General features: G+C 39.4%; 1 protein-coding gene across 9 annotated transcripts in view; it reads right to left on the reverse strand.

Moving 5' to 3' along the window:
- Nucleotides 1-12,323, reverse strand: part of RNF17 (ring finger protein 17) — a 51,776-nt gene that overhangs the window by 10,557 nt on the left and 28,896 nt on the right. For 8 of the 9 annotated variants that reach the window (XM_027884846.1, XM_027884836.1, XM_027884855.1 and 5 more), the window contains exons 27-37: nucleotides 11,975-12,267; nucleotides 10,599-10,762; nucleotides 9,719-9,838; nucleotides 8,021-8,101; nucleotides 7,232-7,357; nucleotides 5,737-5,847; nucleotides 5,027-5,183; nucleotides 3,946-4,081; nucleotides 2,440-2,629; nucleotides 1,993-2,094; nucleotides 918-1,098 (exon numbers count right to left, since the gene is read on the reverse strand). In XM_027884846.1, coding sequence (XP_027740647.1) covers nucleotides 1,996-2,094; nucleotides 2,440-2,629; nucleotides 3,946-4,081; nucleotides 5,027-5,183; nucleotides 5,737-5,847; nucleotides 7,232-7,357; nucleotides 8,021-8,101; nucleotides 9,719-9,838; nucleotides 10,599-10,762; nucleotides 11,975-12,267 — 1,477 coding nt within the window. In that variant the 3' untranslated portion in view covers nucleotides 918-1,098; nucleotides 1,993-1,995. Of the gene's footprint in view, nucleotides 1-917; nucleotides 1,099-1,992; nucleotides 2,095-2,439; nucleotides 2,630-3,945; nucleotides 4,082-5,026; nucleotides 5,184-5,736; nucleotides 5,848-7,231; nucleotides 7,358-8,020; nucleotides 8,102-9,718; nucleotides 9,839-10,598; nucleotides 10,763-11,974; nucleotides 12,268-12,323 lie in introns of those variants that run through there. The other variant, XR_003571346.1, reaches the window with a different exon arrangement.

Raw genomic sequence — 12,323 nt, forward strand, 5'->3', positions numbered from 1 at the left:
AAAATACAGCAGGTGGCCAGATTTAAGAATCAGGGTGTCAGTTTACTTACTGCTTGATTTAAGAGAGTAAATGAATGGCAGCACTCCTTTTCAGTCAGCTGTAGGCTATTTGTTTTCCTTTGTAATACCCTTTTTTTCAGTTTCTCACTTAGGAGGCAACAGCATTGGCAGACCACAAAATCTGTTCTATAAACTGCTCATCTATATTGATAAGGCTAGCACAGGTTGAGACTGGGGAACAAGTTAATTCTCCAAGCTACTCAGAAACACCAGAAAATTAACAAAGGTCATCCCATCCACTTCTTCCACCTCACAGGTGTTTTTAAGCTGACTTGTCTTTTAAAATACTTACTCTAGCAAAGGGTTGCTGCCAGGCTGGCTGTTCCAATTCCATTTCTGTGGATGCCAAAAAAATATCAATTCCCTTGCACAGTAGAAGGTATTTACTTTCTCTGCCTTGTCCCTTCTGCTCCCCTTCCCCTCTCTCCTTAGTGAAAGCAAGCTCTGTCCTTACTGTGTCCATGCCATTTTGTACTCATGGGAAGCAGTGAGAACGGCTTGTCTAGCCTGGCAAGGTGCCCTTACAGCACACCTGGGCACCACTGCTAAGGTCAGCTTTGTACCCTTGCTTTCATGGGAGCCTGAGGGAAGAGATGTGGTGCAAGGCTATGTGTGTATGAGCACAGACTGGAGCACAGGAGGCTCCCTCTGAACAGCAAGAGGCTTTTCTACTGTGAGGGTGTCTGGGCACTGCAAGTGGTTTCTTGGAGAGGTTGTGGAGTCTTCATTCCTCCATGATCTAGAACAAAACCTTCCATGGGGAGACTGAAAGGGGCTGAGGTTTACATGTAGGGGATTTAGTACAATAGAGACATCCAAAGAAACCTTACACACTGTAGCAGTGAAGGAAAACAAGCTTTCAGATGCATGCTGAACCAACTTTATTCCCTGAACTCTGAAGTGAAGGAGAGGTGTAACAACACAAACAGAAAAGAGCAACAATGCAAACATAGTGAACAACTACAGTAATACCCCTCCACCCCAACTGTTTGCTCCCTATCCTAGACTGGTGCTGAAGACGTCTGTCATCAGATAAACCTGAAACACAAAGAGAAGTTATGTCACAATAATAAAAGTATCATCTTCCCTTCAAGTCTTCTAACAAGATACTAGAACAACTGTGCCCAGCATCAGCTTTTTATTTATTTCTTTACCACTGTACATTAGTTCCATCTACTCCTGTGAAAAGGGTATCATAGAACAATACTTGGGGCTCCATGGTGAAAAGGGTATCATAGAACAATACTTGGGGCTCCATGGTCAAAAAAGATTGAGATGTGAATATAAATTTTCACTATTTCAAGATCAAAAAGTGTTTGGAACATCATCTGTAAACATCTATTAGAAGAGTGCTTATTAAACGGGAGGGGGGAAAAATACTAGATAAGAGAGAGTCAGTCAAGAAATTTAAAAATCTAAGTCTCTGCTATTCTCTATGGATAACACAGTGTAAAGCTCCTAATTAAAAATATTCCATGTTTGCCAGATATATGGACATCAATATGCTATTCATGGATGTTTGCCTGAGTAACCACTGGCACCTGCCATTGAGATCAAACACCTAAAATAGAATTAATTTTTATTATATGGGCAAAGTGCACTGTCACACATCTGCAAATTACCTTCCTCAGTGACTGGCAGCAAAGGCTCTTTATGCTGTATCACCTTAGGTCTCTGCCTCCTGTTTCTTTGTACCTGTTAGTTCTTAAACCAGTAACTGTGGGTTTCAGTAATGGTATGAAAAGAATTTTTTTAACAGCTTTTGGTTTTATATTAAATACTTCATTAATAGAGTGGAAGGGCACAGAAGGGATTTTTTTAAAAAACAAATTCTAGTTGCCAACATTACTGGCAGTTTATACTTTGCTTTAAACTTCTGAAATCATCCTTCCAGAACAGTATGAATCTGTAGTTCATAGTCACTGTACTTACATGTCACTCGTCAAAGTCTGCAAGTCCCATTTCTATCAGCTTCATATGAACCAGTTTTTTGTCATCTCCATACAAACAAATTTTGATCTCTGGTGAAAGAGTCTGCAAGTTGACAGAGTTGACAGTAACAGATTTAAATCTCAAGCTAGTTATTTTACTGGCTATACTTATTGCTTAAGTGGAACTGTTAATACACAAAGAGTACTTTGTTTTTAAGTAAAGAAAACTGGTGTTAAAACAGCAGGAGTGCTCAAAAACTTTCTGACTGCAGGATTAGGAAGAGGACCACATCATTTTCTCTCTTCATTTAGCCTTCCTTTAAAGTAAATGGTTCTCAGTTTTAAATTACGAGAGTACACAGTAAAATAAATCCTTAGAGTGCTAGTAAGAATTTTAGGCTGAGCAAGAACTAGGAGGGAAAGGAAAAAAAAGAAAAGTGATTCTCACAAGTATGGAAGCAGAGAGACGTTTTCCTTCCACGCAGTCCACCATAGCCCACAATGCATTGAGGCTCCACTCGGGGGAATAAGGAATTCTTTTCATGTTTGTGTCATCTAGAGCAGGTTTAAATCCAGCCAACAGAACCCGGACTGCCTGAGCGGGGTACTTCAGGAGACAGTAAGGTATGTGACGCAATCTACAACAAAAATGACAAGTGTTTGCCCACAACAATCCACTTGTTAAGCTCCACTCTCAGTAAGGATGGGCTGCTGAACGGTTCATGCAGTAGGTTTACTGGGCAGAAACGGGGATCAGACTCCCCGCTCTGTGGTAAAATGCCAGAGTCAGACTGAACAATTCCTCTGGGAGGCAGGCCCAGCTCTTAGCACAGTAACTATCACAAAGCAGTCCAGCATCCTACAGACCTCTTGGCCCACCAGGCACAAACTGCTTCCCGACCACAGCGCTTGGGGAGGAGTCTCCAGTGCCTAAGAAACATCTGAGCACAGGAATCCAAGTACAAATCATCACACTGCAGGCTCCACAAACCTTTGTGGTACAAAGTGCTTCATGCCTGAATGTGCTCTAGATACACTAGTGGAAATAGGTACCTTGGGTCTGTATTAGTGTCTTCCCATTCTTCTATCTCTCTATCCCAAAAGCAAAGGAATGGGGAAGCAGAGCAGGAAATGCAACCCTGAAATAAAACCCTGTCTCCCACGACCCTAATAGTATGTGAAGCAGGAAATTGTTCAAATACCATTCTGTCTCATCTTCAGCAAGGACGTGGAGATTCCCCAGTGAGCTCAAGAGCAAGTCAGTGTGAGTATGCAGTACATATTAAAAATATGTACATATGCACTATATATATATGTATTATATATAGATGTACTCTAGTACTATCAACACATATACATACAGTGTGTATATATATGTATCTATGAGAAATTCAGACAAGCTTAGGGGACCCTGAAAGCCTGGTGTGTTTAATACACTGAGGTGACACCTGTGTCAGCACGGGAGCACAGTTCTTAGCGTTGCTCAGCACCAAGCAGAACAGAGTGTGTCCCGCTCAGATACTCTCCTATCCCTTATCTTATTCCCCAGCTATCTTCTGTGCAGACTGCACTTCGCACAGGATCAGAGGATTTGTTTGTGCACCTCGTTTGGAGTAAGCTTCTCGGGTGCAGAAGCAGATTATACTCCTGAGCCTACTCACAGGTTAAGTAACTGGAGATAACGGAGAAATCTGATCTTATATTAATGGGCTTTTCAGAACCACCTGAGACAGACGCAGGTGCACAACCCCACGCTCTGCAGACAAATTATTTAACCAGCCAACCTTCTGTCTCCGCAACTGAAATCCAACGCTGAGTTATAAACAACATACATGTAGTTATATAAAAAGAAATAATAGATGTAAAATTATTTATAACTACATATAAAATAATACCAGTGTATATATACACACACACAGACATTTGAAGTGCATTTTTTTCTTAATATATTTACCTGTTTGTTGGGGCAACTAAATAAGTACCGTAGTCAACAAACTGAACCAGAATCTGAACAGGGACAAGCTGTATAACAGAGAGGAGCTTTGCCCTGTACCATAAGCCATCCACATATTCTGCAAGGCAAGGCAGTTCTGTAAAAAGAAAAAAAAAAAGAATTACCACAAAACACCCCAGAATACTCAATGCAGTAGTACAAAGTGAACTTGAAAATCCACTGTGTGTGACAGAGATTAAGTTTCCTTTTCCTTCTTAAATTCATGCTATGATTTTGTTCTATGCATCCCCCAATTCTCTCTGAACTCCAATTCACAATCACTAGTATGCAATTTAAGTCACACTTCTCATCATGGCAATGATGAGAAGTAACAGCAAATTCCTAGGTAAAGATAATGATCCCAACAGTTTAATGTTAAAACTTTTTAACTTGGATTCAGTTGCACATTTCAGTTAGTAAGAAGATTGATCTGTAAGAGAATAAATATAAGTCTGGAGGACATGAGGGAGATGCTGCTTAAAACCTGAACCAGAATTTTACTTGTTAGCAGAACGAAGTACAAGCAGTAACTGTTTTCTTCACAAAATTTTAGATCCCCATACTTTATGATATTTTAGACCCAACAGTTGTGGACAAGAGAATTAAAGCCCATTTTTCCACCTAAATGGAGAAATCTAGAATTAAAATGATGCTCCTTAGGGTTCACATTAGCTTCTAAACCTTGGTTACATGATTTTCCATACATAATTTTTGTCTTTGGAATATTTAATAGCAAGCTTTTCACAGTTATAGCTTCAGTGACAGCCTCCTTAAGGGAAAAGTTCTATTACTACCAAATGTCATCAAAACTGAGTTCTGTCCATCATTCTTCAATGGAACAGAATGACACAAAAGCCTCAATTTAAAAGTAAAAACCATGATTATAGTGTATTATATGATTATAGTGCAGCGTTATTCCTTACTCTTAGAAAGTTTTATTTAAAGATGCATAGAAATATAAATATTCCTATTCTTCAAAAAGAAATTCAGGCTTTTGGTATATCCACATGAAACAACAGGGAAAATAAACACATTAACGTACCTTTTTCAAAGTTTGTTAGAAGAGGAAGACACTCCACAATTTTATTGCACCACTTCAGGGCTTCATCAAGGCGCTCTGAGTCACTGCTGTAAGCTCTCTCTACGTCTATGGCAGGCTGCTTTGTAGAGTTCTCAGAAGGATCAAAGCAAATATAAACCTACTCAAAGAAAAGGCCCTCATGTTACCATTTTTGCAAAATGACTTAAAAACTTCAAATGCCATTGGTGATCAACAATTATTAATAGATTACTTGTTCCCATCTTTTAAAGGTTCAGCACATCCTCACCCCCTTTTCTTCTCTATTTCATCATTTAAAATTTAAAGTCCACATGGGAATCTTGTATTTGATCAACACACATTACATTCTGCCTTTTGCCTGGGAGACTACTAGAACTACAGAAAATTGTGTGGGCTTACACAGAAATCAGTATTGTTCTGCCAGATTAAAATCCAAAGGCCTCATTTTTTATTAAACAGGGTGTGTACCAAAAAGAAACATTTTAACTCTCAAAGCTCTTTTTTAGAGAAATGGTTTGTATTTCTCTGCCCCCACCCACGCAGGTATTTCAAGTAAGAGTTCATTCAGATCCTGCTCTGCACAACCACCTGCGTCAGGACCATTTTGCAACCTTTATAACGCTCTAAAACTGTAAGCCCTGCTCACCAGCTTGATGGGACTGCTACATATGCGAGATGTCTACAAGACTTACCTCCTTAGGGGACACCAAATGGGTAACTCTGACAGGAAAGGGATTTCCTGGCACCGGTAGTGGTGGCAACTTGTATGAACGCGAAACACAAGTGTCTCCTGCAAGGAGCCCCTAGACCAAGACAGACTTCAGCTGAGCATCACATTTAGTAACAAAATGGAAACTAGCTTTGATATGACTCTGGATTCAAAGCAGTTACCTAAGAATGTGTATAATAATAAACAACATGTCCTTGATGGAAAAAATATTAATCAACTTTTCCTTTCAACACTTACGAGGTATTTTTTAAAAAGCTTTAGCTAAAAGATAAGAGAACTAATTAACAGTTTTAAAACAAAGAATATATCTTTGAAATGATCTGAACCTACTGACATGGTAACATGCTGTAATTTAAAAATGTATTCCCTTTAGAGAAAAAAAAATATAAAGAAAACATAAAATTATAGCAATTAATTAGCACAGATAACCCTAAATGCCATGCCCCTGTGTTCCTGCAGTTTGTCAGAGCAAGTTATCCTTTAAGAGCGAGGCAAAGAATAAATGAACTCCTCAGCCACTACAATTATCACTCTTTCAAAAAGGCAACACATAAAGTACAGATACATATTTTCTCAGCAGCACAGTGTCCTCTTTTAGAGCCATGCATTTCACAGTCTGAAATTCTACATGTCATTAATGCTTTTGGTTCACAACAAAATAAACCTTGGTGCATTAAATGATGCACACAGGTCAGCTGGATCACAGGTCACAAATGCAGTTCCTGTTCTCTCGTACTTCAATAGGAAGCACAACAAAATGTGCAATTTCTGCAGCGACAGCAGCGTACGCTACTGTAAAATTATCTTCTGAAGAAAAGATGCATGTTGGAAAGAAAAATACACTGGCAGGCTTGAAACAGAACTAAGAAAAGTGAAGTAAAGAGTCTTAGCAATTTAGATAAACCTGATCCTCAGATTCCAAAATTTAAATAAAATACAGAGAAGTTACTTATGTAGGATTTAAGACAATGAAGACAGGTAAAAATTCAATCCTTCCCCAAAGATAAACATCTCAGACATTTGGAATAAAGAACCTAGGTAATTCCCTTAGAAATCACTGGGTTTATGCAGAAATACCCGATTCAATTTACTTTGGATTATCTCCATCCTTGGATATATTTCTATGAATAACACTAATCCCTTCAAGTGATAAAAATATTAACCTATTGCTGGCATTTTATGTTTCAGAGGAACACAAAAACTAACTGGACTTTAAACAGGAATGCAAAAATCTCTTTTCATTATGGAAGAACAAACTCTTGGCAACCCACTATTCCATACAATCTTATCAACATGTCGTACCTACACTTCCTATGCTGCAGACCTGCGTACTTGTCTTACTGCTGTTTACATCACAAAAACAGTACAGATCAATCCCCAGAGGTCACAACAAACTGAGTAATCCTTTCAATGTTGGAATAACAACAGTGAAATAGATGCACACACACAAGTCTCACCACCTTTTGTATATCCTGAAAACCTTCAGCGACGCAGTACTTCTGGTGTGCCATGAAGGATGAAAGCGAAATCCCACCAAAATACAGGCTGATGGACAATTTGTCCCCTGGGTTATCCGGTAATTTCTGTTTACGCAAGACAAAACAGGTATATGATAAGTAATAGTGTGACAGGTTTCAGAAACAGTGACCAGGAAATTCAAACCTCTCATGCTGACATGCACCATATTCATTCACTGGGATACAAAACAACTAAGGATGGTTACTAATGAAAGTTATGACACAAATGGGAATATATCTATCTCTGGAATGGCAGTATTAGCTACTCATTCTAACACTGAAATATTACCCCATGTTTGCTCATCCAAACCCTTCTCTTTTCACAAATTATCATTAAAAGTTAAACTATCTGAAATTGCTTGTTTTCACGCAATAAAGATGATGTTTCCCTATGTTAAGATAAAAATTTAAGCATGTCCTTACTTAGCTATATAAAAATTTATCACTTAGAATTTAGAAGAATTTATGCTGTTGCTAGCTAGGTTACTTGTCAGAATGACAACACAGAATATAAACAGGATGAAAAAGTGTGACTACCTCTAAGGGACACATTTAAGGCCTGAAAACCGTAATAAAGGTCAAGTCACAAGAGCAACAAGTTTAGTTTTGCTTTTGTAAGAAAATACATTTACTACTATGCTCCTTCATATATTATTCTTAAGGTCAGTTAAAAGGGGAAAAAAAAAACCTGAAAAATAAGCTTCCACATCTATGAATAAAGCAAGCTACCTCAACATGTATTTCAACCTCTTCGTTTGTAAGTAGTTCTTGAAGGCAACCTACTGCATCCTGCTGCCAAAAATTTCCAACCTATTTGGAGAAAAGCAAGAAACCCACACATTAAGATGCTGATAAGTAATATTCTTCCTATTCCTAAGACAGGTGAAAACACATGACTATCGCTAAACAAACTTATTTGAAAACACACATCATTAGTCTGATTTTTCTACAACCGTTTAGGAATTATCTTCTATTTGGTGCATTAAAACTTCACGGAGCAAGCAGCCAAACCCCTAGCTGTGGCACCAATCGCATAAACATTTAACTCACCAGACTGAACTGGCCCTTTCAAATCCCAACCCTTTCACAGGCAGGACTGATGAAAAAACTACCAGGGCTCCACAGACCTCACTACTGCTCTTGGGATCTGCAACCTTTCTCGATACTTCTCAGACTGCTCCCAGCTCTGTCTCTGGGGCTAACATGAAACAGCAGCAGCAAATAGTGAGTGGATGGTACGACGCTTGGCAGTTGCCCTGTGACATCCCTGATACAAGCTCCCAGCAGGCAGCACACCTCTCTAGAGAGCACCCACTGTTCTTTGTTAATTGTACTGGAGGCTGCACGGGGAGCAGATGGTGCTGCCTTACTCGGCTGATGTGACAGACCTGTCCTCGTCAGCTTGCAAGAATGCCAAAGCAGCTCCGTGAGTGCACCTCGAACCCTGGGGGAAGTCTCTCCTTCCTGCAGGTCCTAGCCATTGCAAGCTTCCATTCTTCTGCATTATTGCCCCCCCAACCCCTTCTGTGTGTGCCGTTGGGAGAGCTTTCGGCTGTTCAGCTGCCAGCTGCAGGTCCACTGCAGACTGCACTTGGAATCAGCTATCCAGCTCCTTCTCAGCTTCCCTGACAATTACACAGACCTTTCACTACCTCCTGCAGCTCAGCCACCTGTTGCAGGAGGGTCCCCTACATGAGCACACCTTCTGCAGGCAGGTCTGCTGCCTGTCCCTGCCCCAGGAGGTAGGTCCAGGCACTTCCTGCAGCCTGACGTCTGCACCAGCAGGACAGATATTGCAAACCCCCCTGGCCTCACCAGACTTGCAGCCTTTCTTCATCTGTTTAACTGCTTTTAAAGCAATAAAAAGGCTTTCTTTAAAAGTAAGTTTAAAAGTTAGCTAGTAATTTCAGTAATTCAAATTTACTAAATGCACCATACAAATCAAGCAAGGTGTGATGATATGTGAAGATGTTATTTACATACCACTTACTTATGAACAAAACCCCCTGAAACAATTCACTTGTATTAGCTTAGATTGTTTCCTACACAGCAGAGTTCAGAACGACAGAAACACTTTTGCAGGACTTGAAGATCTATGATTTTCTGGCCATTCTGCATAAGAAATCAAAGCCTTAATTTTTATTGTTATTACAAAACAAACTGCCACATCAGAGTATCACCCTGCCAACTACTGCAGTGTCCTGCCTCACAAAGGTTTTAACTCCCACGACAGCTGCTTTTGAAGCATCGTCCCTTCATAACGCCTGTTCCTGATAAAAGGCTGCCTTACTGAAATGCTCCTCATCAGGTCTTCTCTGAAGCCTTGCAGGCAAGAAAAAATAGCAGCAACTAGTCTAAACCTTCCTATGACTGAACAGTGCATTGATGTGAATAGCTACCTACTAACACAAATTTGCCATTACTCACCGGTAATGTCTTGTAGAGCTGACATGGGATGCAAAATGGAGGAATGCCAGTATAAAATGTAGTTGGATACAGATGACACTGAGGAATGCTCTCTATGTAACCACGGTCTATGTACCGTACCTATATGAAATGCAAAGCTCAACTTAAAAAAACAGGAATAATTTCAATAAAGTTTAATAAGAGGAAGTGTTCGTTTACAGCATCCACTTTTTTAGAGAAAAAAATAATGGTGTGATGGTAAGCAGGTGATGTGAAAGTGGAAGTGGAAGGAAAACATTAGAAAATTGGTATGGCAGATTAGAAGTCCAGTTTCTAAACTTCTCTTGCAAGAATTTGTGAACTAAGAGAGCATCAAGACTTTGCAAACCTACATTCAAAAAATCATGAGCAGACTCAAAAGGTTAGGTAAGATTGCCAGCTACTGAGAAAAAGTAGCTCTACACCTGTGCAGCAGAAAGAATTCAAAACAGAGAGCCACTACTTTCTGGGTGGGGACAGGGCAGGGAGATGCTAAACCTAATTGTTTTCAAAGCATTCTGCATATGGTAAGAACAACAAAAGAAGAAAAAACCTAACATCTTACAGGTGACCAAGAGTAGATTTTTACTCAAGGAAACTTACCATTATTAGGAAAACTATGGGAAAAATGGTGACAACTTGAATAGGTAGACAGAATTCATCTTTAAAATGAACGTGAAATTCAGGAAAAAAAAAAATCACACTTTTAAGCAGAATGAGCATCTGCATTGTCAAGTCAGCTGAATGAAAAGGTGTGGGATCCTAAGTTTAGTTTAGGAGATTAGATTATTTACCTTTTTTTAACATACATATGCATATATTCATACACCCCCCCTCCCACCCCACCCATAATCAAACTTACCTGGAGAGTACTGCCGCAGACTTCTACAACTTGACCTCGATACCACATGGTATCTGATCCTCTTACAACACAAGCTTCTCCCTTTTTCCAGCAGTAGGGTATCAGAAGACCAAGGCCTTTGAAGGTATTTTGTATTTCAGTCATCAAACTGCTTAGTGCAATTTCTTGGGTGAGGGGGAAATAAAAAAATTCAAAATAGTCTAACATATTCACACAAAGTATTTTCATCACTAAAACCCAGCAGATTCAGATGAAGACATATATAAACATAAAATACACATGCTGCTACAAAACATTTTCCAACACTGATACAATATGTATGTTCAACATCTATTAAATGTTGACAACTTACTACTTAAACTGCATTTCTAATTCTGAAGCCCTTAATTCTGGATTCTAAACTCAGAGAAGAAAGGTCTATAAATTTTGTAACTAGCACCTTTGCAGGACTAATACAAGAGCCATACAAAGCACAAACAAGACAGACTGTCAGAGACAGTGGTAGGACACCATGAAACAACACAAAGCAGGTGTCCAGCAGGACCTCTTCTGCTGTGGGTACAGTCTACAGCACTAACTGCAAGAACAATTCAGTCCTGTGCAAGTGGGGTTCCCGTACTTTGAATTTCAAAGTTTTATGGTATGATCTAGTAGTTAAGTATACTTGTGGAGCAAAACACATAAATTAATGTTCTTGTATGTAAACATTTTTCTAAAGCGTAATATATTATTGTGCTACTGAGGAGTGATACTGCATCTGTCAGATGAAAATGAATCAATTTCCACCAGAAAATGTTATGAGGTACAGAGTCTATCACAACACAAGTAAATAGCCCAAGGAACTTGGGTACTGAGCTCAAATTGAAGGAAAAACATTGAGTAATATATGAGAACCAGGTTAATTTGTAAGAATCTCTACGATTGTATCTTGGTTACTTGAAGTTACTTCATTTACTTTATTAGTAAAATGTTTCACAATTTCAACAGGATAAAATAAAGCACCTCCTGCCTTACCAAATGCTGCCTAGAGAAGAAAGGCAAGTAAACTGCCCATCCAAATGCTTGGTTTTTTTTGGATTTCTTGGGATGGTGGGAGGACAGGAGAGCTGACTTAAGGACAGAGCGACATCTCCTGGAGATTTGGCTTTCCTCTGCCAGGCAGCTGCAGGAACTCTACCCATGGGAGACAGGCACCTGCCCCTCACCCCTCATGCCAAAGGACACATCACCTTCCCAACAGCAGCCCTCCCAAAAGGAGTCTTCTAGAACTGTGTTCTGATATAGAACATGTATACTAGAACACAGATCTGGTATATTCTGATATACCAAAGTGCTCAGATTAACGGACAAACATAATTTCCTTTACGTAAACTTACCAAATGATTTTGGGATTATGTAAATAGTTCCATCACCTCCAATGCAACTCACTATGGCTTGAAAAACTTTTGCTTCAGGTACAGCAGGAGATTTATATGTTTCATCCACTCCTGAATGTGTTTTGAATGATTTTTGCTCACTCTCTGAAACAGTGATGTGCTCCTCTGGAACGGCTCTGTTTCTTGCACATGCAGTTTTGGAGTTATAACCATCCAGTTGTGTGTTCTCTTGCTCTACGTGTACTTTCAGATGTTCCTTGGAGACTGAGCATGCCACACCAGCTGTATCAGTTCTAGAAGATTCAATCAAGTCATAACAATACATTAACTGACAAATAACTTGAGAAGT

Source organism: Empidonax traillii, unplaced genomic scaffold (genome assembly GCF_003031625.1).
Source record: "Empidonax traillii isolate 1590-97213 ecotype Southwest subspecies unplaced genomic scaffold, ASM303162v1 scaffold9:size3134949, whole genome shotgun sequence".
NCBI classification, from domain to species: Eukaryota; Metazoa; Chordata; class Aves; order Passeriformes; family Tyrannidae; genus Empidonax; species Empidonax traillii.